The sequence below is a fragment of the Acipenser ruthenus genome, chromosome 10 (assembly GCF_902713425.1).
Source record: "Acipenser ruthenus chromosome 10, fAciRut3.2 maternal haplotype, whole genome shotgun sequence".
NCBI lineage: Eukaryota > Metazoa > Chordata > Actinopteri > Acipenseriformes > Acipenseridae > Acipenser > Acipenser ruthenus.
In genome coordinates this window covers 31,452,154-31,468,056 of record NC_081198.1, presented here as the reverse complement: position 1 = coordinate 31,468,056, position 15,903 = coordinate 31,452,154, and the positions used below count along the sequence as shown (strand labels likewise).

The 15,903-nt window shown below is 38.0% G+C and overlaps 1 protein-coding gene across 2 annotated transcripts; it reads right to left on the bottom strand.

Moving 5' to 3' along the window:
* Positions 1 to 486: 486 nt before the first annotated feature.
* Positions 487 to 15,300, bottom strand: LOC117402909 (eIF5-mimic protein 2-A). Of its 2 annotated transcripts, XM_034004547.3 has the most exons (12): positions 15,163 to 15,300; positions 11,889 to 11,962; positions 11,612 to 11,788; positions 8,499 to 8,593; positions 7,995 to 8,060; positions 7,775 to 7,910; positions 6,634 to 6,743; positions 5,872 to 6,042; positions 5,143 to 5,289; positions 4,616 to 4,754; positions 4,007 to 4,129; positions 487 to 1,277 (listed from the first exon to the last, which is right to left on the bottom strand). In XM_034004547.3, the coding sequence occupies exons 2-12, from the start codon at positions 11,950 to 11,952 to the stop codon at positions 1,243 to 1,245; spliced, it is 1,263 nt and encodes a 420-aa protein (XP_033860438.1). In that variant the 5' UTR covers positions 11,953 to 11,962; positions 15,163 to 15,300; the 3' UTR covers positions 487 to 1,242. The 2 variants fall into 2 exon arrangements, with proteins under 2 accessions (XP_033860438.1, XP_033860448.1); XM_034004557.3 differs by lacking the exons at positions 11,889 to 11,962; positions 15,163 to 15,300 and having other exon boundaries at positions 8,588 to 8,593; positions 11,612 to 11,689.
* Positions 15,301 to 15,903: the final 603 nt, after the last annotated feature.

Genomic DNA, 15,903 nt, shown 5'->3' with positions numbered 1-15,903 from the left:
CCCCTAAACTACTCCCCCAATTACAGGTTAGAAGACAATAATGTAACATCCTATACCAACAAAATAAATAATCCAAACTTAAATTTCATTAACATTTTTTATTCAAACATCCCAAGTCTTTTAGCTCAGGTATTTTTAGAACAATAATGGTTGTTATTTATATATAATTCCAATGCATTTGGAGGTTTCTTGATTACACCATTTTATTATCCAATCAAATTAATTTTACAAATACTCTCCGATGTGCATGATTTTGCTGAATGTGGATACATTCTTGACCATTCATCCCAGGTCAAGAAGACCAAGTTAGGATAGATCACATGTGATCATGTAAAGAGGTGTCATTACATGCAAGGTCCTTATTTTAAAAGCTTGTTCCACAGGCTTTCCAACAGAAAATGTATTGGTTGACACTGCCATATGGGGGTCCACTGGAGTTTGAAAAACCCAGTAAGAAAAAGATGGAGAGAAAAAAAAAGGCTCAAGTCCTTTAAATCATCTTTATTAATAACCTATAAATGGGGCAAAACACAAATTCTGGCACTATTTTACACCAGATATTTTGCTTTAACACAGCAGTGGCACATTAGTGAAATCCATTCAATTTATTTTCTCAGTATTGGATCTAAACCAAGAGCCCAAACTAAAAAAGTGGGCCAAAACCAAAACACTGAAATATGTCTGCAACAAAATAATATTTCAGGGCTTCCTAAATTTGGCAAAATTATAAAGCCACAAAAATATAATAAAAAGGTAGTATTGTTGTCCAATTTACATGCCTTTTCACAAGAATAGCAAAATGCATGACACAAGCCATTATAACTCAGGTTTTACTGTTCATATGAAACCTGTATCAACCATAATTCAAGTGAGGTGGCACGTATAATAAAAACACATTTATTATGGACTTCAGAAGGAACTTAAATTCGGGGGAGGGGAGCTAACCGGATCTTGTAATCTGCAGGATCCTCAATTGGTCATTTAACTTCATGAATTTTACAGCGACAGTGAGACAGATTCACAAGATGGTATGTGAAGTGTAAACTTTTTTTTTGATATAGAAAAAGGGAGTTAAAATGAACTTTGAAAGCCCTTAATTACATCTAAACATTAGTTGGAAATACAGGAGGTAGAATAGAAAAAAAAAAAATAGAAAGACAAGCACTCCTGTAAAAACAAACAAACATTCTACAGCTCCTGTTGCTACTTTATTTAAAACACAAAACTTCTTAGTTTCAGGGTTTAATCGCCTTCTTCAGTATCTGACTCGTCCGATTCTGTGAGAAAAAAAAAGGGGACATTAAAACCACATTCCCTGCAGTTACCTTTGTAAAAGTGTTCCAAATATACAAACTTGTTCTCTGTGCCATTACAGCTGGAAAGGAGTAGTTTATAAAAAAAAATAAAAAAAAAAAAAAAAAAACATCCAAGGTATTTAAACAAACTGGACTGTCGATGTTATCATAAAGTATTAGTACAAGGATGAGCAATGACAGGACTACAGTAAATCCCAGAGACTTAAGTGCAAAACTAAACATGGATTGTGGATTTTAGTTTAATGATTTGTCCATTCAGATGACACTGTTGCATTAGCCTATTCACTTTAAAAGACAGTTTGTTAAACGGCTAAAGTCGTGCACATTATGCCCTTGATCTCTTTGGGCAGAAGGTAGGTGGCAGCTTGTCAGTCTAGGTTGCTGCAATTACACATGTTGACCAGGGATGCCAATAAGTAGTTTTAGCCAGGGTACATTTAAGCAATAGACAAAAAAAAAAAAAAGAAGTTAGTTATTAGTATGAGTTAACCCCTTAGACTGCTGATCTATATATAGAGCATTCTACTGAAAGTGCATGGAACACCACAGCATCTTGCAGGGTTCGACATGAACACCCGCCAAACACAGGTAAATTTCACACACTTCTACGCCACAGTGGTGGGTATGTTTTTGTACACTTAACACTGAATGCCAGCGGGTCTGTGCCAGTGGTGCGAATCTGCGACAGACCGCTGTACCTTTAACAAACAGAAGCTGCTGGCTAAAACAAGCAACTTGAAAAATTTGTCACCACAACTTCTGCTTTCGATTGGTCTATTTAATAGTTGGTGTTTTTTTTTTTTTTTTTAGTAAATCATATGAAAGTGATGTTGCCGACAACCAAACAAAACAGAGGAGGCGGTGCTTGCGCTGTGAAGTGATAGGACTAGTCCATACAGTCCGTCAGCATCTCTCATTTAAGAATTGAGGCGAGTTTCTGATATTTACTTAATTAAACCTAAAAGGATTTTTATAAACAGCTCCTGTTAAGATAATATAAATATCATATGTCATTCTTTTTAGATGTAAATCGCTGTTAATGAGAACTTGTAAATGCTTACTGCTGAATTAATTGAAGTAATGTTTACATGTTTTTTTCTGATTGATTTACAAGTGGCAAATATTTTTTTAAATATATATGTGTGGAAAATATTTTGATGGATAACCGATCAAGAAAATAACTTGGTAAGTTTTCTGAGTCTCTGTGTGAAGGGCATAGCAGGCAGCTGGTCAGATTGAGTGCCGCGGGAAACTTACAGGTTCGAAACAAACCTCCTCAAACACACACATCTTGGGCAGTACTGCCTTTCTCTCCGTGATTAAGATTCAAGGATATATAAAAATCACTTCCTAAATCCCGTACAATGTTGGTGAAAGACAACATTGTACAGGAAAACAATGTGGCATTTGTTAAGGCGGGTTTATATTCCATTGCTCGACTGTCGTTGAAGAGCAAGGGGACCTGCGATCATCGCTGTCGTGTCGCTGTGCAGTTTACACTTTACCGGCAGTCGCCCTGCTCAAACTGCAGTCGCTGACAGCTCAAATCAACTGAACTTTGACCTCATCGCTATGGTTATTACAACACCAAAAAGGGGTGCCCGGTTGTTTGTCGAGAAGCTGCTCGGTGTTTATCCCTGCGTATAAGCAGTCAATACAGCCGATTATAAAGATCAGATGAAAAAGGAGAACGCACGGGTATCATTTGCTGAACAAATAACTTGAATATTTCAACCTCACTGAAAAGTGTAACCGGTGAAGTTAATTTTAATACAGCGACTGGTTTTAAAATACATTGCATATTACGTGGTGCCCCAGGTCCAACACTTACTATTACTGAGCTACAAGATTATTATTATTATTTTTTTAAATATAGCATAGCATGTCCAATATTTTCTGTAATAAAGTATTTATTATGCTACAAACTCTTAAAAAGGGATTCAAATGATTGCTAATAAGCTAATGCAACCATGTTAAAGTAAACTCTTACTTGGTATTCAAGATGGATTTTGGTGAATTTACTGGAATCAATTGTATCTTGAACTGCCTTGTTTTAAAGCTTGAAAAAACATAGTAAGTTAATGCTCAGAAGATACTCAGTCAAAGTGTGACAATAGAAAATACAGCGTTGATGAACAGAACGGGCTAAAATCGAGGAATGACAAACAAGCAAGGAGTATTTATGCACTACATTGCTTAGGTAGAAAGGCGGCAGCTGCACAAGAAAATAAAAGGTGCAAAGTTCCTGTGAGTGAGGTCAGATAGTTCAGCCAATGGCGCCGTCATCGAAGAGGAGCTAGTACATGTATGATTCTGCTAGAAAGGGCTGTTGACTGTGCAGTGTGTGCACATGCAGTCTGTGGAGAGGGCAGATGCCCAACACATATCAGAAGCTATATCTTCACTCATGAGGTAGATTGTTTCAGACCCTGTTGAGACTGCCCATAAATACTGCTTGTTTTTGCATTTTCTTTTGCCATCACCCCCCGGAACGATGTTGGCTGGTAAAATGTCTGTGTGGCCAGGGGATTTCTCCATCCACTAGCCATGGTGGCTAGTGCATGGAGAAGTTAATTGAGCCCTGATCTTGTTTAAACACCCCTTCACGGTGGAAGGATTTGGAACACTACTATACAGAAGTTAAAGGATAACGTGCATCATTGTTAGCTTTCAATACAAAGCCTACATACCTTCTTCTGCATTTTTGAGCCACTCAACAAATTTCTTCATTTGCTCTAGGAAAACGCTTTTTCCTTTAGCAATGTGGGCATCCGTGTACCACTTCAGAATAGCTTCTTCACTCAATACGTCAGCTACAGGAGGGGAGAAAACCAAAAATAACTAATTAGAAGCAGATCAATTAGTTAAGATAACCTCAGCTTAATTCAAATAGCAGTGTGACAGAAGGCTAGATAGTGTTATATAAAACTTAATGGCACACAGAGCAGTGCATTTAAATAAATAAATGCAGTGTACAATCATACAGGAAAAGGGAGCGTCCACATAGATTAACTTTTTGCTCATCTTCAAAAATGTAATTAAACCAAGCTATTCCTGCAGTTGAAATAAATGTGCTATACTGCGCTTCTGTAATTGCTCTATTAAATGCAATGCATGGACAAAAAACCAAATGTCTAAATCAAGAAGCCAAAGTGTCACAATATTGAGTTGCAAGTCACAGGGAAGGGTTCCTATACATTTTGCCCAAGAAAGTCTGTATCTTAATGTTTGAGACAAGGATCCTTGAAGCAGCAACAGCAGCAAATTGACAACGGACAGGGAGAGCCATGCTCAGTTACCTTTGTAAAGAAGCACAACGATTTTCTGAAAGGTCTTCATGAAATGAATGTTGTCATAACAATAGTCTTGAATCTTGACCAGCAGAGTGAGCTCTGAGAGGCCTTGGGAAGAGAAGGCTTTGAGGAGAGGGCTGTATTGCTAGATAAGAAAACAGAGGGAAAAAAAGTTACATTAAAATTGATTTACAGTGGTCAGAACACACCCTTAAAATAAAAAAAAACACACAAGTCCCTTTGATTAAATACAGTACAAGCAGGAATGCCAATATACGAAGTGGATAAAACTGAAGATGGCTAGAGTAACTCGCATTAGGGTTCAGTTTGGTACCATAGCCAAAATTCTAATGAAAAAGGAACTCTTACAGCCAGATAAACATTTGTGGTCCTTTAAGAGGTAATGTAATCATTTACAGGACAGCTTTGCAGTTTAACCCTATACTGCAATCACGAACAGGGATCTAAAACAAATAGTCATGCAATCGAGGACTGACAGATAGGAGGTGCTGCCGAGTGGGTGACTTATTTACCTTCAAGTGTTTCATGGCTTGTTCAGTTACCAGCTCTTCCTTTTTATTCCACTCCACAGCACTCATCACGCTTGTCCACACAATGCCGATCATGGTCTGCTCGGAAATGTTGGTTTTCTTCATCTCCTCTTTGACATACAAGATAATCTGGGAATGACAAAAGGTAAAAATACTATAAGACTCCAGCCACTGGCAACAAACTGGCTGCCAATTAACCTACAAGACCATATGTGTTAAATGTGACCCATTCACCAACCAAGTAGATTACTAAAAATACTAGAAGCAGGGTACTTCATACACCATATCAAGCTAGTTTACCTGGCTTTTTGTTTCAGAAAGAGAAGAAAATAATGTTTTGCAGGGACCACTGGGATGCTCAAAACAACCACACATTCTGTAGCCATTCCACTCAACTTTAGGTGTTTAATTTGAGCCTTTAACCCCAAGTTATCCATGTGCAAATTTCAACCGATAACCTGGCTAAGAGGGCTTTCAATAAAACTCTCTCCACATGAAGAGGAACAGTCCCAGTCTACAGGGAGGGACATAAGACTCCCATTGTATAGCAGTTTCATCCACTCTTAGTTTTACTACAAGTAATAAAACACCCCATGAGCTTGTTACCTTTGCACTAATTAAGCTCATAGCAAAACCTGGAATGAGTGAAACAGCTACATAAAAGGCGTCCTTTCCATCGCTGCAGTCTACATATGCACAATGAACACGTACATCTTTGAACGGCTCTCCACGTGACATCTGTTCCTGAAGCTCTTTCTGCAGCTCCTTGCGAGCGCCGATCGACTGCTGGTTCCGGGCAAAGTCAGACAGCTCCTTTAGTCCGGCATCGGTGAAATATTTAGAGAAGTGTTCACAGCTCCTCTTATTGGCAGGAAACAGTTCCTGAAAATAACACAAAAAATTGTTTCAGGGTAATGCCGCTAAAAACAGCAAAGTGTTAAGCCTATTGCAAAAAGCATTCCGTATTCATGCATTTAATTAACACAACAGAATGGAAACAAACCTAGTATTTATTTTATTGAAAGCCAAGTTTTACTTGAACACAAGCAATCAGGCAAGTGCACTCAATTAGCATTTATAATGCACTATACAGAGCACAAATGGTGTGCAGATGTGGAAGCAGCACACAGTGAAACTGAAAGAGCTAGCAGCAGTATTAAGACTACAGAATCAGATGTGCCATTGTCATAAAATCATATTTAATATTTTTATAATGCTTTATGCTGTAGCTTTTTTGGTGTAAAGAGCTGCAAGAATGGAAGTATGCTTTACAGATTCATATCAATTCAATCCAACTGTACAAATATTGTATTTGAAACATTATGAACAGTGAAAATAAAGCAGTACTTTTGATTAGGTACATTATAAAAACACCAAGTCATGTGCAGTTTATTGAAACGCATACTAGTTTATGGTAGATCTAGTATCAAGGGTACGGCTTGAGTTCTGGTCTCTAGCTTAGTGTTCACCTACCATTAGTCGGTTATCCATGCCAACCTTCCTCAGACTGCTAGCCACGGAACCAATGTCCTTCTCATTAATCCAGGCTTTGAACAGTTTTACAGCAAATGCTGCAGAGACACCTGAAATAGAAAACAGACAAGAACCAAGTCAAGGCACGGCTTCTTTGACAATACACAGAAGGGAGGACTACAGAACAGAGGCAGAAGAGTGGTATTTTTGGGGCACACCCAACACCATACTCTGAACAGAAAGCTGCTCCAGATATATGGAAACATGCGGAATAAGCAAGTCTGACCACCTCTTCCAGAGCTCCTTTGCAGGGGATTTCACCCCCAGAGTGTGTGTGTGGTTGGGGGGGGGGGGGGGGGGGGGGGGGAGGGAGGAGGAGAGAATAAGTCAACTAGGCACACACTGACCGTGCCCACAAGCATGCAGCATAGCAACTTTGACATACAGTTTGCTTTTCCACAATGGCGCTTTCCTAGAGACCAATGCTGTAGCGCAAAATAAAGCTAAATGCAACACATAACTAAGTTATAAAGCAAACAGAGAATGACATTTAAAAGTTGGGAGGATTATACAAAAAAATACTTTAAATAAATACTTGCAATCTTCAGCATTAGCCGTTTATTCCTTTTGAGGAAAATATGGCTTGTTTGCTTGTATTAGCCTGCCAATTCTTTGTTTTATTTCAAGCGGTGCAAACTTTGCACTGGTTTTGGTTTTGAATGAATCTGCTTTGCTTGGTGTTTAAATAGAGAAACCCCAAGCTTGCTGTATATGCCCCGCTTCAGTGCAATGCAATTTTTTTTTTAATGGGTAGTGCTGTATGTGCAATTATGACAGCCCCACTATAGTTGGGCAGTTTAAATATATTTATGCATCTGAACTTATTGTATTTATAGCAGGCATGGGCAGTATTTACTGTAAATAGGCAGTTCATTAAAGTGGGGAATGTACATTACCGTTACTGCCACTAATGAGAAATTATGGTAACAATTTTCTGTGCGAGATCCGTTTGTCAACTTTTTTTTTTTTTTTTTTTTTAAACAGATATTTAACAATTTGTGAAATAAAACAAAATAAAAATGATTTTTGCAAAGTAAGCCTTCCTATGGATAAATCTTCAGAATATACTGTGGGCACTCACCTTCCTTGACCAGGTTCTCATTGTAGAGACTGATCACAATTGAGGCAGACAAGGTCCCATTCCCCAGTAAAATGCCAGTCAGCATGGCCAGCTTGTTGCGCTCAGATTCTGTGAAACCCTTTAAAAACAGCAGCAACTGCAACAGAAGACAGAACTAACTTAGTCCTCTCATCACCAACACAATGCAGGCTACCATTCCATATAGCTTAAATAGTCTTACCTTCTTGATTTCCTCTTCAAACCCTTTCTCCAGGTACTTGTAGCGCCTGATTAGCTTATTAAAAACCTGCAATATACAGCGACAAGACGTTCCGGTAACCAAGACAGACTTCCCTAAAAGTGAGCGCATTCACAGTTGCGTTTGACTAACATTATCTTACATTACCTTAACGTGCACTACAGGTTTTATTCAGCATTTATTCAGGTTTCATTTCTGCAAGATCCTCAAGCAGTATTATAAACTTGTTTGCATAAACACTACCAAATGCAAATTACTTTGACAAAGTTAATTGGCATATACAGTGGATTTTTAATTGACTGCTAGACTGACTTCTTTGTAGAAGTACTGATTTATATCAGGTTTGGAAATATAGTTGAGAAAGCAGTAAATGCATAATTCCAAATTTAAAAAAAAAACACACACACCACAGCAATTTGACCATGATCCTGGAAAGTCGATTCTTTCAGCAGGTTGCATATTAAAACATGCATGTTTAACACTAACCTGAGCGTATGCTTGCATGGTCTCGAGGTCTTCTGATGCTGTGAAAACACAGAACTCTGTACGAGTCAGGTCATCGGACAAAGTACCACCTGGGGCTGAAGTCGAGAGAAAACCAAGAGTTAACTTAACACATCTGTTTACAGCACATTGAAGACTCTGAACAGTCAGGGAAGGCATACTGTAAATCTACACGATCATTGTAAAATCTCCAAACCAAGAAATGGGTGGAGGTAAAAAGCAGACGAGTATGGAAATGATTTGTATATTTAGCAGACGCCTTTATCCAAGGCGACTTGGAGATTAGGGTGTGTGCATTATCCATCAGCTGCAGAGTCACTTACAATGTCTCGCCGAAAAGACGGAGCACAAGGAAGTTAAGTGACTTGCTCAGGGTCACACAGCAAGTCAGGGAAATGGGCTCAACAAGAATAAATGCCACAAGTCTCCATCAGTCATTTACACATGCAGTGGGAACATCTTGGTGTAACTGGGTTGGGACTGTAACAATATACTAAACAGATCACAATATGCAGGTTGTGACACAACATGGATCACGAACCATGCGATTGTCCAGATTGGATACTTGTATGATGCATAAAATAAACTCATTTAAAATGGATGGACCATTTTGCTAAATCAGGGTAAAATACAAGTACCGCAGTTTTGATAGTGTTATTTTTTTTGTTTAAAGTTTTTAAAACAACTAATTGTGTGCTTTAAAAACAATATGAACTAAGCTTACTCATTTCTGCTTGGTGGAAGTGACCAACTACCCTGTGCATTCTGGGAAAATTACATTACTGCAGCAGTGCTGGTGAATGCAGAAGCGTGATGTGGAACAATTTTGGATTTCAGCCAGATGACAAAGGCAATCTGGTTGAAGGCGGACAGTCAAAATGTCAAGTTTTTTTTTTTTTTTTAAAAAGTGAAAAACAAAAAAAGGAGGAAATGCCACCAGTTTATTGAAACATCTTTCAGATCACCACCCTGATTTTTTGCCGAAGTTTACTTGTAGTTTAGTTTAAGTAAGTGAATCCCAGTGCATGTTATTTAAGATAAAGCAAAGATAACAGAACAGGAATGCGATAGAAGCTGATCAAAAGGAAGTTCATTGATGCTTGTTTATTTTCTCATGACAGTGCATTTGATAGAAGCTGCAAAAATATAATTTACCGTCATGTGTCACTAAAACTCTATCGCATGTTTCTGAGTCACACTGCAAAAACCTGCCAGTGCAGACGGCTACAGGTTCAGCATGAAAGCAATAAAAAGTATTTTGTTTATTACAATAGCCAGAGTGGTTGTCTTGCCTAATTTACTTTCTTTGCAAGATTAACAACCAAAACGAGCATGATGGGTTGAACAGCCTCCTCTCGCTAGTAAAAAGTCTTATGTTCTTGTTCAAGGTGCATGGGGGTGTTTTGACTGAGACATTTGGCTTGAATACCCTTAAACAGAATTAAGTTCTAATAGCACACAAGAGGAAGGAATCTACATTAGTAGCCTGTTTTAGAAATGTAGCATTAAATATAATGCTTAAATTTGATTTTTTCACTATTAAACTGCTTATGTTAGCATTTTTAGTAAAGCAGTTCGGACAATTTATTTATTTATTTTTACCCACTGAACTAATTACATTTGGAAGTGTATTCCCTAATGTAACACATCACTGTGTTGATTTAAAAAAAAAATAAGTGTTTTACAACGTACATGAATCAATCAGGCTAGTCTAGTTTAGCATTACACTCTTGTGTTTAGTTTTACTTTCTAAAAGATTTGAACAGCATAGATTAATGGAAGCGTTATGTTATATGCGACTAAGAACACAAGAAATGTTACAAACAAGAGGAGGGCCATTTGGCCCATCTTGCTCATTTGGTTGTTAATTGACCCATGCAAGAACCTCATCAAGCCAGTTCTTTTAGTAACTGTGTAAATCAGCTTCCACAACTTCATTTTTTTCATTCCTTGGTTACATTTTTAGAGCACTTCTAAAGATACCCCTGTATGTAAAACATCTGTCCTAGTTATAAACAAACAGTCTGCTTCAAGGAAAATATTTCTGTGTTATGTTGTTATATAGAATAATTGAGATTCCTTGTAACTAGAGTACTTGAAGCTGGATGAAAACACCACAGTTCTTTTATAGTCAGCGACAATGACCTTTGGATACACTGGAACTTGTTTTCAGTAGAAAATATGTTCTATATAAAAACAGCAAGCATTCCACCATGCTGTAGCATTAACCTCATGCATTTTGCAAAAACTTGGCAGCCATTTAACATGTAATGGACATAAAGTATGGCGATAGTATTGAATATCATGATACCATGCATGGTATCTTACCGATGCACTCTAAATAAGGTATCGCAGAACACTAGTTAAAATACCATCTAGTTGCCCCCAACAGTTCCCCACAATTTAATGAAAATTGTGGATGGGCCTTTGTTTGCATTTCCTTGTCCTGGTTTGGCCAGCAAAGTTCAATTAATTTAATGCAATGGAAAGTGCACCAAAAACTGTGCCAAAATATTTGTTAACTAATGTAAACGGCTGATTGGACTTATTTGCCATTTAATATTAGTTTGTCTTGGGTTTTTACCCACACTATTTCAGACTTGGATTACACTGCCAATACTGAAAGTAAGAGTCACACATGCAAGACTGAAGAGAGCAGGAATTGTAATTTTCTATGGTATCCAATTCCAAGACCAATTAACTTAACAGGACTGAAGTTCTGAAAAATGCCAACAGAAAAAACAAATCAGAAGTTCAAGCTGCCCAGGGGGGGAAAGCCAAATCACCATTTGAGAAACGCGGCTCAGAGTGTGCCACATATCCAAAGTGAAGCCTAATGAACAGATGCAATCTATGTGGCTCACAGTAGCAACATACCACAGCAGGGATGGAAATAAGACTTCTACTGCACAGCAGTTTCACCCACTCCAGGTTTTACTAGGAACTTGATTAGTGTATAGGTAACAAGCTCTGGTGTGTTATTAAAACAGTAAAACCAGGAATGGATCAAACTGCTATGCAATGGGAGTATTTCTACCCTTACACAGACGCCCAACAAAGCCTGAACCTTTGAAACAATGTTTTTTATTTCTTACCCAGCATTCCGCCAGCCACCAGGATGTCAAACAGGGTCTCTGCATAGCGACGATAGTCAAGTTTTCCGCCAGAGGCATCAAGAAATTTAGCTACTGCTTCCAAGTCGGTGCCAGTTTGATTCAGACCTTGAACAATACTTTCCTGAAACTGAGTAGGGTCAAACCTCTCCTTTTCATCTGCAGAAAGAAAACAAAGAAATCCAGTACATAAAAACAGAAGATAAATGAATTCAAATTGCATAAAACTGTGTACACAAGTCACACAAATATACAGTACCTCTTTTCCTAGTTTTAAAACGCTGGCCTGTTAGCGTTGGCTTTTGCTGCTTTTGATTATTCATAAAAGACACCCTGAAATAAAAATAAAGATTTAAAATGCATTTGAGATATTCCGTTAACCCCACATTGATGTATACAATCTGACTATTTGAATGAAGCAAATATTTAAATTTGGTGTAATGTACTATTGTCATCACTCCAGCAGCATTTAGCAGACCTTTTCAGCAAGTGTTTATACAACATAACAGTAAGTGGATCTGGGAAGGGCTGCAGGGATAAACACAGGATTGTACTGAAAAACTAATGCAGGCTGGGGAGGGTGAATTGACAGGGAGCTAAATGGCTGCCTTGAGTTAATGTAGTTCTATTTGTATACAGTTCATAATTGATATTATGAATACTGACTGGGGCTGGGTTGCACCAGCTATGCACAAGTTCATTCCTAAGTTTGAACATAGTCTCCACTAAGTCCTTAGTTGTAACTAGTTAGTTTATAACTAAGTGCTCTCTTATTTCAGATGCACCACACCTACTTAAGACAACTTTGGTAGTTTATCACTAAGACCTGTTGATACCAAGTCAGTGACATCATTGCTGCTCAATATTTCAGAGGGCTTGGTACAGGGATACAGACCGAAACTCCCACTTTAGAAACATGTATGGACATGCCCTTTAAACTACCGAAAATAAACTTCATGGGAATATAAAACTAAACAAACATTGAGACTAATTAAAATCGACGCCTTTTTGTGAATAGGGATACCGAGATGGCAAACTTTGCCATAAACCTTCACTTTCCTGTGTTATTTATAAAAAGCAAGATTAATTTATATACGTGTGTGTGTGACGATTAAAAAAAAAATTCCCTCGGCTCCTCCTAGTGTCTCCCTGTCACTTCTGACAGACAAGATAGCTGTGGCAGACAGAGGACAGCTAATTCAGTTATATTTTGTAATGGGAATCGCAAGTATGACGTTATATTCATACATATATGGTATAAAATATTGAAATTTAAAACGAAGTTTAAGGAGAGTTTATAAGTTACTGATCAATACAGTAACTTTAATAACGTTAATTAATATTCTATGTCCGAGACATTTTCTATTCATAAAAACCTAAACTGTCTCAAATACTGTGTACCTCGTACGGATAATAAATCTTTAATTGTATATTAAAATATATATGGTGAAAAATTCCTACAGAATTTTATAGGAATCCTTCAAAAATGCAATTAATAAACTTTAAAATTAACGCTGGTTCACACTGGGCATACGATTCTCACAAACTCATCACCTTGCGTTCAAATCGTTGACGCCGCGGAGGAGTTGGCAGATTTCAACCTCTCACCGTCAAATGGATGACGTCACTTGCGTTCAACCAATCACACGCCTTTCTTTCCTTTAGAATTTTACAAGTAAAATACAATTGACCGTTTATTTTAAATAAATTATACTTGTATAGATGCAGCGGAAATATACAAAGAACTAATAATTAAGCATGTACGGTACCATAAATAAACGGAAATAATCAGAACGAAAACTAACAACTCAGGAATTTAAACCGTGTTTGATCTGTGTCTCAGCAGCCTACGTACAGTGTTTACTGAAAGCGGGATACAACAACGTCTGAGCAAACGTCAGTGACTTTACCATGAAACTGAATGGTGGCATTTGCTGTCAATCACACAATAATTATTTTATTTTTTGGATCCGCTGTTTATAAAAGAGGCGCCGCGGTTACTAGTCAAATGTGGCTGTGTGCACCACTATCCAAACCTCCAGAAGAGTTGTCTTTTTTTAAACCAATCAGAATGAACTAACGCAGGGAGAAGATCGCTCAGTGTGAACTACAGCATGCGTCCGTCTGAATCCTATGCCGTGTGAACCTAGCTTTACTCCTTTAAGAAATTGTATCCTATTAAATCATATAAGAAACCAACAGGATGCCCTATAATTAAGAGGATGTATGCCTCGCAGGATTCGCTGACGACGAAAAATAACAAAATCATCTCCAAACAGAAGCTCACGCAGCCATGTCATGTTGTATTTTGATTCTACTAACAGCTCACACCTCCCTAAAAGTAGGCGTACATTTCACCAACTAAGTCTTACAACTGTCATAGCTGGTGCTAACGCTTTACACCAAGTAAGAATTTACGCACAGGTGGTGTAACCCAGCCCGGGCGTTTAAAGCATGTCCAGACACTAATCCAGCTCCTTGTTTTAATTTAAACGCACATCCTTCGCTTTTGCCTTCGAACTTTACTACCGTGCCAAAATAAAACACAGAAATCCAGGGCATTCCGTTTCTACGCGGGACAAAACAAAGACTACAATTCCCAGAAACAGCATTACTTCCTGTCATGCTCACCATCAACAGACTGAAAGTCCTCAGCAGTGGTTCTGTAAAAACTTGTTTGCACAACACTCCATACTAAGCACAGCCACAAAAAGATTTTACATGCGTCGTGTATGACTAGCGAGGACTCAAATAACTGCTATAATGTAGAACACCTCACGGCGACCTGAACAAATTCTTATTTCGGCCTGAGTGCGCAGACTCACATCACAGGAAGGTCGGCATTGTTTCCGATACATTGTTACTATCGGCAGTCTACTGAGAGGGTTGCAAAATTTAAGATAAAAAGCTAAGATTCATAAGCCGATGAAGACGGTCGATTGAATCACGATTGGTAGCTTACATCAAATTTGACGTCGAGTTATCAACCTAAAAAAAAAAAAGTTGAGTCTTCTCCAAACGAGGTTGCATGGCCACGCACAACAAAGAAACGCGTCCACGTTGAACAATTTCTTCATCGTATCAGCCAATTTAAACAGCTTTCATTCCAGCAAATCTTACGTGACAGAAAACGAGTCAGGTGTACAATATAGCCTCCACGTGTATTACAAATCATAACGAATGATCGGAAAAATAAAAATACAAGCAAGATGCTAGTTCCATAACAAGGCCCAGGCATCGTATTTGTTACTAATTATACCCACATTTGAAGAAGAAAAAAACTAAAATCATGATACACGTAAAAAATAAACATAACACACGAAGAAAGGCGTGTTTTATCACATATCCGTGGATGCCGTTAGGCTAATGTCAATATGTCATTTTAGTTGAGCGATACATTCCCAAATAAAAGTAGGCCGGGGAAATCGAAAAAAAAAAACATGGTCAAAAACAAAGAAAAAACAGCAAACTAAATATACCACGTTCCGGGTTTTTTAATTTAATTTCACTGGTAATGACGAGGAAATACTTACCGAAATTAATTCAGATAAAAACAGCAAGAGAAACAGAAATTACTGCAAAATGCTCCAAACACTCAACCCTACCAAATTCACCCTGAATATGAACCAGTGCGGCGGCGCCGAGATAATACCATTCGGGCTGATCCATTCGAATAGGGGTCGACAACTTGAGAGAAAACAATCTCTGTGATCTCCCAGTTTCAAGAATTCATTTCACAATACAGATCAAGCTACTTTTACCTTTGTCAAATATATTCTTAGTATGATTATATATAAATAATGTTATTTTAACACAGCGTAATACTATAAAGTATTATATATACCTATGAAATAGTTAGATCGTCCGGGCGCAGCACCTTTATGAAATCACGTCTATTGTGCTACAGCCTGGGGGGGGGGGGCGATGGGTTGGTTCTGTCCTGCTAGAAAATATAAAATGTACTTTCAAAGTGATTTGTAAACCCCCACACCTCAGTCCTCTATGCTTATATTTTCTCTGTAATATATGTTTAGTTATATTTTTACTGTTTGGATTCAAATATTTTTGGTTGAGTTGTGTACTGTGACAATTGAAACATCCCTTTTTTAATGTCGTTTATAAAGTCCTTTGGCGTACTCCAATATGGTGTCGGCACACAACGGGAGCAGTGACGCAAATCTCAGTATTGCTCAACACGCCTCCGGACTGACGCTGTACCAAACACGTTATTTTGCTCAAGGCACGGTATACGTATGTTTGTGTCCCAAACAGGA